Source organism: Sturnira hondurensis, unplaced genomic scaffold (genome assembly GCF_014824575.4).
Source record: "Sturnira hondurensis isolate 20B ecotype Veracruz unplaced genomic scaffold, ASM1482457v3 Scaffold0005220, whole genome shotgun sequence".
Classification (NCBI taxonomy): Eukaryota; Metazoa; Chordata; class Mammalia; order Chiroptera; family Phyllostomidae; genus Sturnira; species Sturnira hondurensis.
In genome coordinates, this window is record NW_028077851.1 from 571977 (window position 1) to 594017 (window position 22041).

At 42.8% G+C, this 22041-nt stretch overlaps 1 protein-coding gene across 1 annotated transcript in view; it reads right to left on the reverse strand.

Moving 5' to 3' along the window:
• Nucleotides 1-231: 231 nt before the first annotated feature.
• The window catches only part of PTCHD1 (patched domain containing 1), a 56366-nt gene continuing 34556 nt past the window's right edge, over nt 232-22041 (reverse strand). Inside the window, exons 2-3 of the mRNA XM_037046227.1 lie at nt 17265-17925; nt 232-5545 (exon numbers count right to left, since the gene is read on the reverse strand). Coding sequence (XP_036902122.1) covers nt 3891-5545; nt 17265-17925 — 2316 coding nt within the window. The 3' untranslated portion in view covers nt 232-3890. The remainder of the gene's footprint in view (nt 5546-17264; nt 17926-22041) is intronic.

A 22041-nucleotide genomic window follows, 5' to 3' on the forward strand; every position in this document is an offset into this window, starting at 1 on the left:
ATTCTAGCCAGGTCTTGCCATTAGTGCCTCATCTCACTTAACCCTTGGAGGATGTCTGCATTGTCACGCAAATGAAGACTCCCCGAGGGCAGATGGTTGTGTCTGATTTGTTTGCTGCTGTCCCCGGTCTCTAGAAGAGTATCTGGGTGATATTGGGCACTCGGGAAGTATTTGCTGAATTTGAAGATAGTGACCGTTATTATCCCCATTTTACAGATGAGAAAGCAGAGATTCACAGACGTCAAACACTACTGCAAGTTGCAGGACTACTTTAATAGGATCCGAGGGAATAAAGCCATTAGGAGGAGGATACCATTTGTGTCCAAAGGTTCTGCTTCTCACCAAACCTGCAAGGCGGCTGCCCAGCCCACCCACTCGGGAGATAGACAAGCTGGGGGTGGAGGAAGGTGGTGTCAGGGTCCCAGAATACCACTTAGAACAATTGGGCGGCAGTTAGTTCGAATGAGAGTTCAAATGAGAGTTAAGGGTCTTGTTTGGAGCAGTATATTGCACAAAGAACTGCAGCCATAGAGGCGGGGTTCGGATTATCTCACTTTTGACGGAAAGCTGAAGGGGTAAAAGTAGTAGGAAAGGCAGAAGCAAAAGAAGCAAACACAAACACACACCACAAATGGAACCATAGCAAAATAAAAGCCAGAAAACCCCCAAACGCTAAACCAAACCAGCATGAAACTTAGGCGCCGGAACAGTGGAGAGGGAGTTTCAGGGGGGTCTGTCTGTTTTCTGTGGAACGCATGTTGTCCTTTTAGCCTGAGGAGCCCTTATGCTGCTTATTGGACCACTGACGTAGGACCAGACAATGATGCCCCACTTCAAGTATCATTTTCCTTTTTGTAAACCCAGAGTTTCTTGTGAATTTACATCTTCTGCTGAGTTTCACTCAAGGAGAGAATATCGCCCTTACCCTGACTTTTGTTTCCTTGTGAATGGTCAGGAAAGCCCAAGTATCACAGTTTTTTTTTTTCTTTTGAGTTGACCAGGAGAAATGTTTTTGATGAATGGAGTATTTTCTTTGGTAAACAAACACCAAATGCCAACTCAAAACCAACCAAATAAGTTTCTTTGGTAAAGCGAATATGAACGTCTTGGTTGGAATTAATTGAAAAACAAAACTTTTGCAAGTGTTTGCTAGGACTGTTCCTTCCCTCTTTACAGCAATTGGAAAAGTAAAAGTTCATGAAGTGAAGACAGATTTTATAGGGATGTGATTGTGAGCTACTTCTAAGGTGTCTTCTCCATGCCTAAACCAATGCTGTCAGAGCAATAATCAATAATCAATATGAACAAATAAATAATGATCTAACAATAAATCATAAGTAATAAATCTGGCATGCAGAGTCCCCCAGTAAAAAAAATCATTCCACAGACAGAATTTCATAAGCCTTGATTTCAAGTGTTGAAAAGAGAAGCGGACAAGGTTGAAAATGCCCTTCATTGAAAAATACAATATCCCAAGGAATACAGAGACTCAATCAAGTTGGAAAACTACTCTCTGTCGTAAAACAAAGTTCCACAGTAAGTCATTCCAGCTGACCAAATTGAATGATGAAATTCTCAACGAAATCCACTTAATTGGTGTGTCACATCAGTTTTGTGGAGTCGCTTTATCCCAAGGTGCTCCACGTGGCCGACACGAAATCAATGGCTGATTTAGAACACATTGTTCAGAAAGTGATTTAGCAACATATGATTTAAGAATAAAACCAATCCCCTCTTCAGCTGTGTTTTATAAATAATAGCCTAGTTGTAGGCCCCTTGGAGAGAGAATTGATCGCAGATCCATTATGCGAACTTGCCCTTTTTTGAGAACTGTACTTGTCCTCAGATTAAAGCTCATTATCTTCTAGTTGAGTGCATACCACGTTGGGACAATCGCTTAGTGTGTCTGCAGGAGAGACTGAACAAGTGTGTAATGCACTGGACAGTATTTAGAACTGTGTGAACAACAGTACATGAAACAGAAAGCACAGGTTTGCACTTGGTGTGGTTACATCTGAATCATTTGGGCATTTTTGCTGTTTGGAAAGACAATGGCAAATCTACATTCCAATTACCCAGACATTTTTTAAAAAGGTCTGCCCTATGGCCAACAAAGTCCTGTGTTCCTTCCTTGGAAATGTACTTTGAAGGGAGTAATAGCCCTCTTATGAGAAAATCTAAAAATGGCCTGCCCTGTCTTAGGCATGCTACAATGATAGAACCCTCTGGTGGTGTGACCCTGGGTGAATCGCTTTCTCCTCCTAGGTCTGTTTCCTCCTCTGTGGAGGATGGGAAAGTTGCACAGTACATCCGCTAAGGTCCAAAAAGGTAAGGTGCTTTTGGGAAACGCTTACTGCTATAGATGTCTACAAAAGCTACATCTCTAAAAGGGGAAAATACTGTAGATAGTTGCCTCAAATGTGACCGGCCGTTAGCTTCATTTTTATAGACATAAAGAAATGCAGGGGTCCGGGGCAACATACATAGCCTCTGCAGATCAAACCGTTTCTGTTTAGATCCTGCAGATACTGCAAGTCAACAGTATAAACATCTAGGCTCATTGACGTGCAGAAGGGCCATGCAACGAAGTAGAGGGGCACCAACAAAGGCATGGGGTGAGGCAGGAAGATGAAAGTGCAGCCAGTTTAGCAGGCAAGTTTGACCGTTGTCATTGACAGATTTGTAAATCTTCCTGTCATTGCATCTGTTTCCCCTTTCAGCCCTTAATCTCCCTGCCTGCACTTGAACAAAGTTTCTGTTTCAGCACTTGCGCCCACCAAAGAACCCTTTTCCCTCTGTGTCTGTGAGCAGGCCTGTATCATAGCGAAGGCAGACAGACACTACAAGCTGGAAGCTACAGCAAATAGCCATTGCAGTGTGCACTTCTCCTTCCTCAGCTAGGCGTGAGCAGATTTTGTTTCTGGGCACCCACACAAAAAATGCATGTAGGGCCAGACCACAAACAGCTGTACCAGCTGGCCATTTTTTTTTATTAAAATGGAAATAGTGTCTCTGGGTTCAAGAAGACACCTGCTTTTTCCTCCATTGTGCCAGGTATTTGGGTTTGGCTCTGTGGTTTTGTGTACTCAGAGCCTCCTGCCAAGAGCTGTAACTAATAAAGCAGATCCATTTGGTGACAAGCAACAAGATATTCTAAAATAGAATCGCCCAACTCTGCAATGCTAGAGCTGTCACTGGTTTAAAGGTATATTAACCAAACCATACAAATGTTAAAAGCATATTGATGGGGGGATAGGATAGATTCATTCTAGACAACAAAAGTGCCTCACCTGGGTGAATTTAGGGATGACTGTAGTTCAGTCCATGGTGATGGCCACTCCGCCATATGTCTGCTTAAAAGGTTCTGGTTTGCTTTTGCTGGCCAGAACTCTCATAAGCATCTCCTTTGGGGGCATTGGGGAGCTAGATGAGGTGGCTGAAACCTCAAACCAGAGAACCTGCCTGGAGCTATTGCTCTGCTGAAGTTCTGGAAGCCTTATTGTTTGAACAATGCTTAAAGCTATTTCTGCCTTGGCAGCTGACCTTTCAATCAGTAGGTTTTTGTCGCAATACCAGCAACGTCTGCAGTGTGAATAAAATAGGATTCTGCTTCCTAATAAGCTTTCTTCTATTTGATCTTAGTTTAAGAGACTATAAGTCTCCTAGTGTGTGTGTGTGTGTAAATTCTTTCTGATAACAATCTTTTGTCTTAAAGATTGAAAATATGCAATGCCCATTCCCCCCCTTGTCCTTTACTTTTAATTTTTTTTTGGCAATCAATGCCTGTTTCTTATCCTTAGAAAAGAAAGAAAAACTTTAAACTTGCTTCTTTACCATAATCTCTTTCCTCTTGATAAGACCTAGGGTGACAACATAACAAGCAGACACTATCACACTGTTGTAATTTGGTCAACCACTCGGGTACTATCAATATCCACCATTTCTACACATTCAATTTCCTCCCGGTTTTCAGGATTTTTCTTCTCTTTCCTTTTTTTCTTAGAGGGTGGCAGGAAAGTCAGTATCACAGGTAAAATGGCAAAGCAGTGAAAGAAGGTGACAAATGCTATTAAAAACAAGCACCTGAACAGTGTACAGGTCAGATTTGAAGGCACAGCTGCGAGAGGAATCAGACCAACAATATAGCAGAGGTAACTCTGTAAAATTGCTACCCCGTGCACTTCCAGGGCATTTTTTACCCACTTAGTTCTTGTGAAGTCCTTGCCCAGAACAAATGTGGATAACAGTGGAGCACAATTGTCAATTGTGTAGTTAATTCCATAAATTAAGCATAGCACAGAAATGCAGTCTAGTTCTACTTTCCACAATGTCATGAAACCTATCACTCCGAACTCCACGGACACAACCGTTAGAGTGAGCCAGACGTTAATCAGAGAATCCGCCACCAGGAATGCCGAGAAGAAGAGCAGGAACAAAGCACTGATGCAGGAGTTGTGCAGGGGGGCTCCCAGAGAGGAGGCGTATCGGTCCATGTACACGAAGGATGGGTTGAAAACAATGAACTTCACCTTGGAAGTGACAGAAAGTCTCCTCAGGGTCTCCAAGAGATCATAGAGTTCTTCTCTGTTCGTTTCCATGGTCTTGGCCACCAAAAACATTCTGGAGGCCACTACATCGACCTCATCATTGTACTTTTTAGAGAAGATGATGTCCTCTTGAAAATGCGAAAATTGGGGAGCTTTCAGGAAGGAATTTCTCAACATGTCTGTGAAATTTTTCTTAGGCAAGCCAGTGGACACATTGAGTTTGCGAAGGTAATTTAAATAGCTCTCAAACCAGGATATTCGCACAAACCCCTTGGTGTATTCTAGCACATCTTCTTGGACACTAGTGTTCCAGTACTCTATGGACTCATATATGTAAAATCCAATCACCGGACTGTAGTTGCTAAAGTACTTTTGCTGGGCAGTAGTGTACTCAATGGTTTGTGTCGCGGTTGCTACGATGTTACTAAGATCTGACCCTTCACTGACCTGCAGATAGCCCATTAAGGCAAAGGAAATATAAATAAGGTAAAAGAGAACTACAAAAGGCTTGACATAGGTGTTGGTTATCCAGTCACAGTAATAGCGTTTGAGGAAACATACCAATAGGTGACTCTCGTAAGTGTTCGCTTCCTCACCGTCACTTGCGTCCTCACTGAATCTGGCTGTCAGGAGAAACCTGTACCATGCCGGCTTCTCCTGCAATGCCTCGGGCTTTGGGACTTTTCTACAGAAGATACTATGCTGGTAATTGTTTTCTATGTAGCCAGTGAATACCAGGCTGGAACCATAAAACGAGAGTATATAGAGGTAGTTGAAGAAGATTGCAATACAGGAATTGCAGCAGAAAATCCTGGCTGCCTCAATGTTCGTGAAAGGACTGGCCCCTATGCCGAAGGTGACCAGGTACATGGCAGTGGTGAGAGAGAAGGAGAGCATGGAGTCTGCGTACACTGCTGCTGTTCTCTCTTTAACGTGTTGGTCTTCTCTAGTTTTCCTCCAGGAGGATAACATTTCAAAAGTCCCATATAATCCATGACCTGAGGGGGCAGAAAAAGACCAGATCAAAAGTTTAAAAGGCTAATCTCTTTAGAGAGAGGAAGCAACTTGGTCATGGTAACCCTACTGGGTCAAGGGAGATATAACCAGTCCCAGTGTGACAGGCGACAGGTACATGCCAGTGATTTCTCCTGCGGAGAGAGAAGCTCGTGTTTTGGTGAATCATAAGTGCTAATGGGTAGGCAAAGGGCAGCTAGAGGACCTAAAGTCTTCATGCTCCCTCCTGGCTTAAGGAAGCTGGGCAGACTTGTGCCTATGTCTCTTGGGGATTGGATACATCGATATTTTAAGGTTGTTGGTGTGGTCTGCGGAGTATCTGTTTCCCTTGGTTGGTGGAGCTACATAGAGAAGGTGCCTGGCCACTCATCGTTTTGCTTGTCATCCCCACAAGTTTGGCTGGAGGTCAGCACAGAGCAAGGCAGCGGGCAGCGGGTTCTGAGTTACATCTCATCATCTCATCTAAGTCTGGGCAAGCAGAGGGCTTTAGGGAGAAAGAGGCCCTGTATTTAATCTGAGCTTTGACAGGAACCTAAATCAGAGCCTCTTTTCCCCCCTCCTTCCCTAAGTATCAGTGCAGGAAGCAATAAATCTGAGAAACAGACAGAAGCAAAAAAAAGGAGAAACAAGTTTGGGTGAATAGGAAAAATGAAAGAAGGGATAGGAGTCACATGAACTCTCCCTACAATTGGTAAAAATTGAAATTCAGGGTGAGGGTCGATGGCTTGTATTTTGTCTTCAGGAACCCGTGCGACCAATTTTTGTTATTGAGAGGTGACGAACAAGCAGGCGGTGACTCTTCTGGCTTCTTGACACTATTTGGCAATGGCTTCTGAGGGAGAGAGCCAGATCAGTAACCTCTTCTTCTTAACTGCCCAGTACCTTTGCCTCCTGGGGTAGTATTCCAGCAACACCAGAATAGCAGAGGCACTGTGAGTGCCCGCGTTTTAACTCCATTCTACTCCCTCACAGCAGATCTACCTTGACTTCACTCATCTCTCCTGGTTGGAGCCAGACACTTCCCCGATGGGTCTCCCTGGGTTTCCAGGCCCCTGCGACATTGAAGAGCCCACCAAAGCGACCCATCGTGGCTTTCAGTAACCCCCGTCTTGGCACTGGGATCAGCAGATCTAATTTTCTGCTTCTACACCTTGGCATATTTGATCCCATTATTGAGGGTAATAAAATCTTTACCCTGTGGTACAATAGTCTTGTTTTTTAAAAAAGGAATTTAAAATCTCCAGCCAAGCGTAATGCTGAGTGAAGTGAGTCACTGTTATCTCGTGTACACAATAACTGAGCGCACGTCTTCCCTTGTGTGCAGGCTGGTATTTATATCCTTATTGTGAAATCTTGGCCTCAGACCCGAATGCCCATCTTATAGTTATTACATAGGCTTGTTTCTTCAGAGAGATTTGGCATTTATCTTAATTTACTAGGCATAATTTCACAGCTACTTGTAGAGGTCAGGTCAAAATTGTCAATTTGATAACTAGCACTGTGGCCCCTATTAAATCGGAGGCACCCCAACTCCCCATAGATGAAGCAAAAAAATGTGCCCGTTGAGTGGCAGCCTGTTGTTAATTATGTTTTAGATAGCTAACAGCTAGGCTCAGGAGCGAGAACTATTAAGTCTGTTTCTACTGTGTTGTCAGGAAGGACCAACCGGTTACTTTTGACCTTTGGTTAAAAGTAACCGACCCCTTGACAATGAAGGTCAAAGGAGGATTAATATCAGTGCGGCATCTACACCTGGGGAAGCGGTGCTGACCATTTCCCCTGGAGCCGTGTGGAGCAAGTTCCGATGGGCTGAACATAATTTAGAGTTTCACTGAAAATGGCAAATGCAAGTGGTTTTTTACAGTATTTACGTGTTGGAAACAAGAACGTTTTCAAACAGGGCTTTATTGCTGAATCATTAAATATGCTAAGAAAATAAGGATGCATATAGATGGATTTGAATTAGCCACATAGTAGAATTTAAAGTAAATCTGTTTTAGTCCTTTTAAAAAATTAGTGTAATGTTTTCTAATGACATTATCTGACCCTGATTGGAAAATACAGTAAGAATCCATTTCTTACCTTGACGTTGAATAATCTTAGAAGCTAATGGAGAAAAGAAATTTGAATTAACAGAGCTATTAGGTGAGAAGTGTGGGGCTCGAGGGTTTGGAATGAAAATAAGCAGAAGGAAAGGTAGAATCAGGCTGTTTGCTTGCCTATTGAGTTCTGGTGCTGCACTTGAAATGCCCTGTCTTATAGTTTGATTATTTTTATTCAATCTTTTTTTTTTTAAAGCCGTGTCTCTTGATTTTCTAAAAGTTGACATTTTTTCCATGTTATTGTTCTGAAATAAAGAAGATACCCCAAATCAAATAATTATAGCTGTGAAAATAATTTTTCATAAAAGAAAAGTTGTCAGTCTGAATACAAGGTAAATAAAGCGCTCAATAATTAACATGCTTCCTGTGATCAATATGTATTCCTTTTTACTGAATCTTAACTGCTTTTCGTATATGCTCTTGGTTCTGGGGGTAGTTCCAGACAGAATTCAGATTTTATTCTCAGGGACTTTTGGAAACTATGCCTTTCCTTTGTTCCTCTTGCTGCAGAAGCGTGCACGCAGACCGTCACAGGGGCTGGAAAAGGAGGCCCTGGAAAGGCATCTGTTCTACTGATCACTCAGCCTTTGTTGCTAGTTAGCAGTGGGCCCCACCCCCTGCCACCCTTCCTGATAGGTCAGGATTACTGTTTCTTAAGCCGCACCTAACAGATGCGGCTTTACCTTAAACCCCGAACTGCAGTTGTGCACTGTCTTCGAAGAGCTCTTTGGGTTTCAGGGACAACTGCCTACAGCATAACTGGGGCTCCTTCCTGAAGCTCAGTCAGTCGAGGGAAGAATCAGTGCCAATACAGCTGCAGGTGCTTCCCAGGGATGAGCAGTCTGGAGGGCCTAGCTGGCACTAGCCCTGGTGCACAGCTGGTTATTTATGTTGAAGAGGTTGGTCTATGCCCCTAAAAGGTGAGCTGCACTGTAGAGCCTCTGTTTCCTGGCCTGTACTCAAGGGGGGACTATTCCCAGAGCCCTTAGGACGTGAGGGATGCCCTACACCCTAGGATGCCTGCTCTGCCCATGATAGTTCATTCCCTTCACTTTTGGCCTTCAAGGGTATCCTTTCACATGCAAACCCCGCGGGGACACTGATCTACTGAAGCAACTTTCCTTAGGTCTGGGAAATGGGACAGCAAGTAGAGGCAAGGGGGAATTGAAGAGGAAGTCATAGGTAGCTGGATTTCACAGGGACAGACCCCTTCCTACTTTTTCCTCCAGCCAGCCTGTGCCTTGTCTTTTATAGCCACTTCAGAAAGTGGGCCAGCGGGAGAAAGATTTCAGTAGGCTCGGTTCCTTTCTGTCTCCCTCTCTTGGCAGCTGCCTCCCTTCTTTAGCATCACCGCCATCCATCGCTCTCTTGACTGCGGGGTTGGGGTCCAGCAAGCAGGACTCTCAGGCCATATCTTACAGGTGTAGGCGAACAGATAACTACATGTGGATCGAAGAGACTTTTCAGAGGTTTGGCTGTTGTTTCCCCTGTGTTTAAAAGGTACTTTAAGAGCAGAAATACTGCTGTCTGCTTTGACCTCTAGATATTAAAAGTTCTCCATGAAGTTGGAGCTCTCTAAGCTTCCCTATTAAGTCTGACCAAGGGGCCTACGTCATTGGCACAAAGCATCGAACATTTTCCATCCCCAGTGTTCACGAGGACTCCCTGGGAGCCACAGTCACGTAGGAAGCTACTTAAACAGGAAGTTCCAAACAGATTTAGCCCTTGCTGACCAGAGACCCTCTGGTGGTAACGGGAGCCAGGGCTCATCACTGGAGGGGCAGGTCCATACCTCAAGATCTGGAAATAAAAGACTGTATCATAGTGAGCATGCCAGGAACAGACCACTATCCCAGGCCATTCCCTCTTACAGTCACAGCACTTAAGGCTGTACAGTTAGTTGCCAAAGGAAACACATACTGATGCCATCAAATTCTGAAGATAAAGAAGCTTTTAAAGTATTCACTTGTCTCCTAAAAGCACATTCAAAATATTTGTTTCTATTTTGATTTCACTGCCTGTCTGTATTTACGTGCATATCAGTGTGTGTCAACACACACACACACGCACACACACGGGTCCAAGTTCTAATTATTCATGAGTGAATGCTTTGAAGGCCATGCGGGCCGTTAGCCAGGCCCTGGGGGATAGCAGAGCTCTTCACAGCTGTTCGGACACAATTTGTACCAGGAGTGCAATTTAAATTTTATTAGCAGTGGACTTTGGGACTGTCATCTAGTAAACTCAAACACCGAAGGATTGAGGCTAATAGTTTTTCTTCTTTTCCAAAGAATTTTATATCTTTATGTGCAGTTAACTTTCAGACTTTGGAGCCAATGGGGAGAAAAAGCAGCACAGATGATAAATAACATTAATGGTGGAACAATTTCAACTGGCTAATCCTCTAGCCATTTAGGGTGAGTCTCAGGAACACTCACAGATTAAATCTCACTCTTGTCCAGACCCTTTCCTGGGGCCTGAGCAAAGCCTTCAGGCTTGTTTATCATCCACGAACTAACAAATACTTGAGAGTTAACCTAACTTTACCAGTAGGTATACTGCTGGAAAGTTGTTCAGAAAGTGAATCATACGTTAAATGTATTTAATGGTTTTGCCGTCAGAGGCAGTGTGGGTGACTTGAGTATTTTTTGTCAATGAACAACCACAGGTGATTTGATCTGTTTTGGACATCTGGATATTGTAAGGCAGGTTTTTCTTTAGGACCAGAGGCTGGGGCCTCTAGGCACTCCACCCATTTGAATCCTTTCCACACAGGTTGGGTTTTCTCATCCTGACTTTCTGAAATTAAGGGGTAGCTGACGGGATGAGCAGGCGAAATGGGGTGGCTTGCTGATGGACGATCCTTCAGTGTCAAGGCAGAAACAGTGTCAGGAGACAGTGAGGCCTGGGCAGTGCCACATTTCATATATGGAAAGAAAATGACTATATTCTTCCAGATAATCCATCAGGTATAATGACTCCATGAGCAAAATCTGCTTAAAATATATTTTATTCTTCCACATGCTTTACTAAGTAGCTCATGTTTATAAAATGCTTTCCTTTGTTGACATCCACATCAATGTATGATTTTTGTTTATTTGGAGGAGAAATTTAAAGTGTAGCTATCTCTGGGTTGAGTAACATCTATTTTCAGGGGGAAGTTCATTAATTGGGTTACATTTACACTCTGCCAGTTATAAACATTTACTTTCTGTGCCGACGTGTTTGGTTTATCGCAGCCTGTTTTGTCTCACAGTTAAGAGTGGAGTAAAGGTGTACTCCGCTTAAGTTAAGATGGATGTTCACATTGGGACAAACACACACATCTTGCTCTCTCTACCAGAGACTTGTCATATTTTGGTCATTCTAATCATGGTATGGGGTTTTAATCTGAGAACTCATTTTCCTTTACTAATGAGCTGCAAATAGAGTTCAAGAAATGAATTTGCTAATAGCTCTTCCTTATTTTAAAGATAACGTATTTAGATACTGTGTGTGTGTGCAGCACTATATAAAATTGGTGTGTACAAATGTGGCCCATAATATATGCTATGCTCATCATGTAATATCTTTTCATATGGGAGACATATGAACTATATAAATAAATGTATATGTAGCTTATCCTATTCAAACATATTTTATATATTTACATATAAATATGAGACTATATACTACATAATAGATGTTATTTATATTCAAACATTTCAATAATATGCACTATAAAATGTTACAGCACAGAAGATATATCTACATATACACATGCACTTACTGCATAATATATAATGTTGCATATGATATATGAAATATCTTATGTGATAATATATACTATGCACCCAGATTATACACATCCATACCCACAAGGAACAGCAGGCTGACGTGAAATTTGTTGTATTGGTAAGGAAAAGAAATGCTAGTGCTGCTACACCAATCAATGCAGAAAATGGCCTGGAATCTACCCTTTCTTCGGTTCTGTCTACCTTTTGGTTCTTGGCTGAGGTAGCCTAGGTGAAACGCAGGGTTTCCTTACCAATGTCTGTGAATCTACTTGTGCTGTGAACTCTTGTAGACCCATCTGGTCAAGACTACACGGCCCAGCACTTACTTTCTGGGATGTTATCCAAATCCAACACCACACAGGCGTTTCTCCTCATGGTTTGATTTTTACCAGCTCAGTGTCCTGATGTTGTCTCCTGCTGCCTGACCTTCGTGGAATCTGTCACTCCCCCACTGTCTAAAGTAGGTGGCTAGCCCACCCAGAGTATACCCAAGGAGGCCTGGGTCAAACAGGAGGCGCTTCTGCATTTCTCTACCTAACTGAGCTCTGGCTTTCTAGACCTCAACCCTAGTCCTGTTTTTGGCTTCCTTTATGGGTTAAGAATAGAATAAAATGTATTTTGTTCCATCTCCCCAAACCTATTGCTCCCCCCCAACTCCTTACTGTGATATTTGTTTTGGTGGGGCATAACAATAACAGGCTGAGCACTATGGGCAAAACTAGAGTAAACAATCTTGTAAATTCGTCCCACAATGACCACAGAGCATCACAACTAGGATTTTCAAGGAAAAAAATTGAAAATATCATATGGAATTACTTATTTTAAATCAGATGTAAACAAAACATGGGGACAATGAAGCCTCTCTAAACCAGTTTTTTTTCCTTAGAATCTACTGAACCTATTTGTGATTTATATCTAAGCAGAGTATTTCTACAGCTCTCTAATACACTTCTAATTCATTATGTAGAATCTAATTTCAACTCTGAATATAATTGCAACTCCTTGACTGTTAAGGAGTAGTTAAGTTACATGTATACAGTCCTAAAATTATTTCAGCGCTTTGAAGGCAGCTGCGAGGCTGATGTGGCCCCCCGTGAAAATGAGTTTGATGCCCCTGGTGTAGATTGTCATATTGTTGCAAACAGTGGACTTCTACAAAATGTATTAGGTTGAACCATAAGAATGTACTGCTTTTGTAGTTCAAAAGTGGCCGGATATTGGTATCAATTTTGTAGGTCAGAAATGGTTGAATATTGGCAATTTCATAAGGTTTGGACTTTATTATTATCTGGCTGATCCCCCTACCTGCCCCCCACCTTCCTCATGAGTTTAAGAATATACCAGGTCACTCATCAAGAAAACAAAACCTTTCAGGTTTGCTTAAGTTGAAGAGCAAAAATAGCTGAGTTGTAATTCTCATTTAGACCCACATTTATTGCCCAAGAACTTTGACCCCTTCACAAGCCTGCGCTCCATATACTACATCATATTCTAGGTGGCATCAAATGAGAACAAATTCTTGGAGAACTGAACCCGATCTTCGGGTTTCTGCTAAATATGGATAATCTTAGAGTATATAGCTGACAGAAGCCAAACGCCCCTGCTATTACTTTCCTTCTCCTGCTTAATCACATCCTTTCTTCCTTTCCCATTCTTGAGTACGAGTGGCCTGGCTAGATAATTCAGAAGGAAGAGGATCTGGCATTTGACCTTCTCAAAATCCCAAACATGAGAAGGGAGCTGAAGAATATTTTTCCTTAAGAATATTTTTTGTCGTATCTACTCTTTTCGACTCTTGTATCTTGATAAATGCAAAGCAACCTTTATAAATTAGATTACCAAATATAAACTAATATCCAAACTACCTTTCACCACAACTTCAATTCCTCACTTTCAGCTGATCAGAATGTACACGAAGCAACAAACCTGCCAGATGAAGAAGGAAGAAAACCTTCCTTCTGTTCCCTGCTATATTCTCCAACATCCCATTCCTTTCCTGATTTGTGTCTGATCAGCAAAGCTGTGCGAATATTAAGCCTGTAAGGAGAGCTTGCATGTATAAAACCCATGCTAATTCTTAAATCATATGCCACTGTAGGAAGTGGTGCGAATCCTCATCCTTTAAAGGAAATTCCACACTGGGTCAAAATGAGTGCGGTATATTTTCAAATGGCAGTTCAAATATGTTAATACCTGATATCAATATAGTTTGGAAATAAAGGCTGTTATTGTACTTTATGCATAAGGGGTAAGGATGCAATGAACTCCTCTCCAAATTACAGTAACTAAAAAATGGCAATGAGCATGTATAATCCCGTAGACCTTTAAGGATTTCAGCTCTAAATAAACTGATCTGACTCATATGGACTGGGGGTTTGCCAGAAGTGGGATTGTCTAATACACGTGACAGTGATTAAAAACACTCTAAATCATGATGTATCTCTGCTTACATCATTGCCAAAATGATTCATCCGTGTAGGATATATTCTTACCGCCAGAGATGTCATGTATCGTCTTGGCTAGAAACACACAGTCACATCCCATTATGGTGAACTCTAAGAGTTTATCCAAATTCTTTCCTATTCTGGAATTTTGTTGGGTTAATACTGCTTGACACACGTGGACTTAAAATTTTCCATTCTAAATGTACTGTCATTTTGGCATTTGGCTGGGGCTGGCCTTATGTGACCGGCATCACACTGAGAATGTTTAGTTTCTTGAATTTAAAATCTATAATGCTTATCATATTATAGACCTATTGTCAGCTAAGGAAGTGCCTGCTTTAGAGATTTTTTTCTAAGATACTTTTCCTTCTAAATGAGGCCATAGATTTTTAAATTTTTATTTGATATTGTGGTTAGAGAACAAAAAAATCAAGAAGTTTTGCTTAAATCTGCCTAGTTTAAGCATAGCCATTTTATGTTATAGACAGCCAATTTAAAAAGCTGGACAAAAAATAAGCTGGACAGTTTATTGACTTCATGCACAACCCTTAGCACTGTGTTTCTTCTTGGTCATTTGAAATATTCATCGATATTTTAGGACTAGTCATCAGAAAAACAGAATTTAACACTGGCCCTGAGTGTGATTTTTTCAGACGTGCTGTTGCTTATATTTTATTTTGCAATCAAACTCTGAAAACAAAGAGTTTATCTGAGAAATACAGAAGGGCAACAACCATCCTAAATCCAGGCACTGTTGGCTTTATGAGCATGTTAAGCACCCATTACATGGTGCAAAGTATTTATTGCAAATGGGCCTTAGCTACTAAAACGCGTAGCTTCCTTTCATGATGTGACTAAGTAATTTGCGATCTCTTTGGACTGAAAATGTACAGAAAGGTTGCATACTGACTGTCAGCAGGGAAAACTGCCATCAAATCAATGTCTGTAACATTCCTCACAAATTGCCAACAAGGGAGTATTGGGCACCCGCAGCGCCGCTTGGTCTCTTTCATGGCAAGTGGCAGATTTTTCTGAATTGAACTCTGATGTCAAGTTCAGTGATACTTAGCCTCTGCGGGTTTGTGACACGACTATTTCCAAATTTGTTTTTTAACAGACACTCCCCTGCTAACAGCATCTTTCCATCTTTTACATCCTTCTTGGCCCCAATACTACCTGGTATATTCCTTTTTGGGTTGACTTTTACTTAGAATATTTAAAACCCCTCTAAAAAGTACAAAAATAAGTTTTCTGAAAATTTAAATATTGTCCTTTCTTTTGCTTAATAAATTAATTTAAGGACGTTTAGAATACTTAATTTCATTTTTCTTAAATTGATTTTTTTAGTGAAGCTAATTTTAAGAAGTTTTGAATATTAGTATTTTTTAAACTTAAAAATTAATATTAAGAAACACTATAGATTGTCATTTTATTTTACTTGATTTAGATTTTAGGGGATTTAACATATTGTATCACAGTTTGAGCTCACTGGTAACTACCTAGAGTGTCAAGAAAACAGGAACAATAGTCCCTTTTCTAGCTCCGACATCCTTTTTCCTTCAACTTCAGAATCTTACTGTCTCCTTTGAGTTCCCCACCCCTTTCTCATTTCTGTTTATCTCTACCTTGCCCCCAACAAAAACAGTCACAACAAAAAACCACTATTTTTAAAATTAAAAGCTAAAAACAAAACCCAAGCCTATGACTAATGATGAGCAAAACATCTTAATTTAAATCTTGACTCAAGCCTCCGTGGAAGCTAATACCCAGTCCTTACTCACTCTTCAAGGAACCGCCCTGTATTCCACAATCGACTCACTCTGTCTTGGGGTTATTTTAAAGAGGCAAATTCTGCTGCCTTCTTAAGAGATTGAAGTTGGAAGTACAGCAGCCTCCTTCTCTGTTGTGTTCAGCAGTGATAAGTAACCTGACCTGCTAAATCCGCAGCTCGCTCAGTGTGCACACTTCTCCGCTTTCGCCCAAAGGCTGCTAGCTGTGTTTATTGCCTAGGTCTACATTCCCACAGGCCGCAGAGCATCCAGGGCAGCCTGTAATTCTGCAGCCTTGCAGCCTCACTAGCCCTGCTTATCACTTCACCAGAACACAGCTGAGATTTCCCAAGGAAATTCTTTTGCTTTCGGCTACCCCGACAGGGCACAAGGCATACTAGTGAACTCCACCATACTTATTTCTCAAGCCACCCAAAGGGCCTTAGTTTGTCACATCAGTATCTGATTCCAAAGGACATTTTAATTTTGCTAAAGGGATTGATGAGAAGTTGCCGCAGAAAAGGGAGAAAGCTAACCATCTGAATCCTTGGCCTGCAAGAACTCTGCCATCAGGCTTGCTGGGCATGTCATCTTTAATACCAGATGGACAGAGTCACTGTTGCTATAGTATGGCCACTATGTCTTTGTTTTGAGCATTACCTCTATCAGGAAATTCCTGCAGCCTCAAGAGAGAATATAATGGGATTGTCACACCATCATTTTGAAACATTCTCCTGAGTTCATAGCAGGGACAGGAGAAGTTTCCTTCTATTTAGGTCTCACTTGTTGCTTTCAAAGCTCTTGTGCATGTATTTTTGTCCTTTTGTGTGATGTTCACATCCATTCTATCTCTAGGGTGGGGAAACGGAGGGTAGCAGACACTGTCGGTGCTCAACCCATGTCCCCTCGCTTCACCACTCTGGAGCTCCCTGAAGGCTTCTGACTGCAAATACTGGTAACTGGCGGGATTTCTGCAGCTGCTGGAATGTGCTCCCCCATCTTCCCTGGGACGTGCTGGGGTGTTAACGACCCCAGGGAGAGCCCTCAATGAGTCATACACAGGGCTTCTGGGTGCACAGCCCAGCTTCCTGTTTCCTCACTTCTGAAGGAGGGCCTCCCTGAGGGGTGTTCTCCAAGGTCTCCCAAAGGTCTCCCATAGGATCGAGCCACAGGTGCCCACAGCGGTAACCTGGTCATTAATGTGCACTGAAGTGTTTTCCTCTCCTGTCTCAAGTTCTCTTTCCCACCCTGGGGCTTCCTGGGCTCACCTCTCAAATAAACTACTTGTATCTAAATCCTTGTTTCAGGGTCTGTTTCTGAGGATGCTCAACCTGAGACAGTATGGCACAAAGATTAATACCTGCTGAATGCCACACAGCTACGTAATGGAGAACCGGGGCTGGAACCCAGGACTTTGGACTTCTGGTGCATTTACCAGATAAGGTTGCTTCTTGCTGACCAGCAGCACTTTATGTGATTGGTCCCAGTAGTTCTGGGCAAAAGGAAAACACTCTACATGAACCCAAGACATTAGGTGGCTACTTTTTGTCTTTTTGGAACCCAGTCACCATTCCCAGCAGAAGGAACCAGAGAAATGAAGGGTGGTAATTACCTAGCATGACGAAAGGGACTCCCAGGAAGGTGGAATTGTATTTCCCACCAGTAAGATTGATGATCCCGGCCGCGGTGAGAGTGGCCAGAGTTATGGTCACCAACCCGAGCAGGCCTAGCCAGGGTTTGCTGCGGACACAGTCCTGCATAGAGCAGCAGAGGATGGCCATGGTGACCACCAGGATCAGGCTGGTGACCAGGTAACGTTCTGATACACGGCTGGTCTTCTGGAAATCTTCCCTCAGCGAGGAGGACGTGTAAGGGTACATTTTGACCTTGCTGTTGGATTTCTGGAATAGTCGGACAGTGTCGCAGAAGCTGGACTCCCACCTCTCAGCCACCATGTCATTGAGACTGTTGATTGACTGCAGGTAGTAGGTGAGCTGGACGGCCTCTGCGGATTTCACCCGGTCCTTACTGTGCACGGTGACGCCTCCGAGCTGGTGCCCGTTGTAAACGGCCCTCCCGTCCTTTAAGTGAGTGATCGGGTATGTGATAGCAAAATTGGTCCGGTTGGTGGCCCGAGCGTTCTTGAGCTCCTCCAGAACATGCACTATGTCATCCACGATGCAAGTCTTATCGTTATTCAGGATACATATATGGGCGAACGTGTAATTGAAACCAGGTCTTGGAACCTGGATCCTGGTCACAGCAGCATGCAACTATGGGGAAAGAAAAATGAAAGTCAAAAATAAGACATTTGTAACTGCCATTGGCTCTGGGGATTCAAATATCTGTGTTTTGGCTGGTGGGAAGTCCCTCCTGCCACCTCTGAGTTAAGGAGTTAAAATGAAATGTTATAACCTTACATCAGAAATAGGTAGTAAGGATGCAACATGCACAGTGGACTCATGTTCCTCACGGTGTAATCCCCAGGCCAGCAGCATCAGCACAACCTGGGAAATTGCCAGAAATGAAAATTCTCAAGCTATGCCTCAGACCCGGTAAATCAGAATCTCTGGGGCGGGGCCTAGAAGTCTGTTTTCACAAGCTCTCCAGGTGATTCTGATACAGCCGAAGTTTGAAAAGTGCTGGGTTAAAGTACCAGCCCTGTTTCCACAGGTGGTGTTCTTTATTCGTGACTCAATTGATCTATAAATGTCTGAAAATCTTACAAAGGCCCACTGTTCAGCTTCTCCCTCTTGAAAATGTCAAGGAAAAAGTGAACTGAAGTGCAGTTCCATGCTCAGAGGTCTCTGCAGGCCCACCCCTCGCTGCTGACTTGTAGGGCAGCTAAGTGATTTCTGCACCCAATTCCATCACTCTGTGCCATAAAAGACAAGTACTTCGCCCTGAGGGCCCTCATATTCTCTGACTTTCCTTGTCTGCTTATATAGGAAGGGAGCTGTAACTGCGACAGTCAGGCTGGGGTCCTTGGGCATGACCCCGAGGGAGCACAGTGGGATTCATTCTATACACCTCACCCTCAGTCCCATTTGCCATGCCCAGGTCTGCATGCCTGCGCTTGAAGTGCACCTGGGAATACAAACACTCATTTCACAGCCCCTAGGACACGCCAGGCACAGCTGTAGGCCCTTTCTACAGACTATTTCATTTGATCCTCACAAGAAACTCTAAACTGCAAGAATCTAGCTTCATTTTACACATGAGGAAACTGACAGAGAAGCCAAATCACTTGCTCAACATCACAAACACAGTAATAGAGAATGAAGTGGGCAGTCTGGCTCCAGAACCTGTGTTCCTGGCCCCTCCCAATACACCGCTAGGTTGGCAATGCCAGCAGGTGAATGAAGGTTCTTGCTAACAACTCATTCTTGAATTTGTGCTTTCGCTGCCCCACTCCTCAAAAAAAAAAATTACAAGTGCTCAAGTTCAGATATGTAGATGTGTGTGTGACCTACAGGTTAAGGTAAGAAAATACGGGCTTCTGTCTGTGAATTGTGGCCAGAGTGCAAAATCAGGCCAGTGGTGGATATGTGGCTGAGTGTTAAGGAAATGAGCGCATATAGGACAGGGCCTGGCCCTGAGTGGGCTCTTCCCAGAGCAGAGACAGCCATTACTGCAAATCCGATGACTGAGGAACATTTCGTACGTAAAGCGAAGCATCCAAAGTCGCCCCACTGTATCTATTCCATTGTAACTCATAAACTGCTGAGCATCCCCGTGACCCTGATATATATTCTCTTAAATCTTCCTGCATGGATTATTAACTGAGACATTTTGCTGTGCATGTGCCAGGGTAGGTGGGATATTTATTATGCTTTTTGAAAATGTCTTGGGGGTACCAGCAGTCAAAGTCCTTTAGTCAGCACAGAGCATGAGTTATTAATCCTGGTTCTCAGTGCCCCTGCCCCACATCTCCTCACTGGCCCCAAGCTTCAGGCTCAGGAAACAAGTCATGTATTGTGTTTGGCTGAAACATTCTGAATTCATTCCTTATCTCTCCCTCTCTCCCAGAGACACCCAGGCGACTATTTTCACAAAACTCTTACCATATGCTAAATTTTTGTTTTGAGATTAATGATGAGCAAGTATCCTCATTGCTTTTAAACTGTGAGAATGTGTTTTCATCCATTTTTCCCTACGCATAGCCCAGTGAATTTTGATGACAAGAACTCCCGAGCACAAAAACATTCCAAAAGGTAAAAGGTTGTTTGAGAGAAGAGAGGAATCAAGAGGAATTTAAAGACAAGGAAGAGTTTCCGTAAGAGTTAAAAGACTTTGGGGAGAGATTCAGAATAGGCTAGAAAAGGACTGGTATTGAAAGCATGCATATGTGTAATATTTAGTGCATTGTTTGTTCCCATGAACAGTCCAATAAATCTCCCTCAGAGTGATTACTAAATATGTCAAGAGAAAAGATTGCCAAATAAGATGGTGTTAAGCCACAGGGCTCAACCCAATTATAGCAAGGGGATATTTTCCATCCATTCTAAGGCGACTATGCCCTGCTCGGTGGGGAGTTGTAAACTATTTAGTGATCTGTCAACTCTGTTGATCTACGGCTGTGACCCCTGGGACCACTGACCAAAGAAAGCAGACACCTTGTTGACCCCTGTAGCGCCAAATCATAGGAGGGAGGCCTGGGAAGTGAGAACCTCGCTGAAGTTTGACGGCGAAGGCTTCTTAACACTTAGTATCAGGGCTGCTGTGAGATTGCAGCTGCTTTGAATTTCTGATGGAGAGGTGGGTAGAACATGTGTCACTTTTGCTTCTGAGTGGCATGGAGATGCTGGGTGACAAAGCAGCCAGAGAGGGGGTGTTGGCTGAGGCCACCCACCTGGCAGGGAGAGTCTCTGGGATGAGAGGTGAGAGATAATAAGAGGCATGGGAAAGGAGAATTAAGACTCCCTTCTGATCTTTGGTTCTTAAGCTTACATATCGAGTACAGACACGCTGCCCATGGCTACTTGGACATCAGCCTGTACAGGGGTTTAAAATGCCCTGATTTCCTTTCCTAAAGGAGCCCCACTCAGAACAGCAGAAATATTAGTAGCTGTTCTTAGAAATTCACAAGGGAAAGAGGGAGCCACAGATTGCAGTTATGATTTCATTTGCTTAATATTTACTTTTTAAAAAGATTTTATTTAAAAAAGATTTTATTTATTTATTCCTAGACACAGGGGACAGGAAGAAGAAAGAGAGGAAGAGAAACATCAATGTGTGGTTGCCTCTTGCATACCCCCTACTGGGGACCTGGCCCACACCCCAGGCTTGTGCCCTGACTGGGAACAACCCTTTGGTTCGAAGGCCAGCGCTCATTCCACTGAGCTACACTAGCCAGGCATGAATACTTACTTTGAATTTCTGCACAGAAAAAGAAAAGGAGAGGAAACATGATGACAAGTTAGCTTACACTGACACTATCTTTGCCTTTAAATTGGCCTTTGCTCTTGGGAAGAGAAGGGGGAAAGAAGGACAGGAAAACATCAGAGCATGACAGTGAAATGGTGACCAATACACCTCAGTTCACAAAATAGAAAATCTCAGTCCACACAAGCTTGTTATTGGGCTAGGCAAGAGACCCTCTTCTCGAAAAAGAAAACAAGGGGAAAACAGCACAAAATAATAGTCCCGACCCTTAATATAGTTTCACTCTGGCGTGTGCATCAACATATAATCCATGTTCCTATATGTAGATTTTGAATTCTTCCATCAATGTACATTCAATAAGTTAACATCAAATCTACTGTGTTATCAATAATAGGATCACTTCCAAGTTTAGGGTGCTCACATCATACTCACCAAGTGCAAAATCACATAAGAGATACAATGTCCAACACTATGGGGAGATCCTAACAGCAGACGATGACAAGTGTTCTACACTAGTAAAACCAAACCAGTTTCAATCCTGATCACAATATGTGTTTTTTTTGGTTACTAGTGTCGTATGTGCTGTCAAAGAGGCCAGAACTGAATGGTAAATTGAGACTCATTTTAAGGTTCCGAATTGTACTCTTTGAATTGTTAGCTTCTTTTGCACTCATCACCCTTCAGGTTAAGAATGATGACAGTAATAGTGACTAGTCTGCTAAGTACTTTCTATAGTTTTAAAAATGCACTCAATACAGGACTGTATGGGAATGGTTAAATCATTATTCCCATTTTATAGCTGGTGTAGTTGAGGTCTAGAGAACGTCAATAAGGTACCTAAGATGACCTAGTAAGGAAGCGGCAGATGCAGGATTCTCAGTCAGGCCTCTCTCCACAGCTGGACACTTGGCCATAGACCAGCACAACTGTGGAACTTTAGTGAGGATGAAGAAGGCTTGGGGAAGAATGAAGAATTGTCAGCCCACTTTGTTTCAGTGATCGGC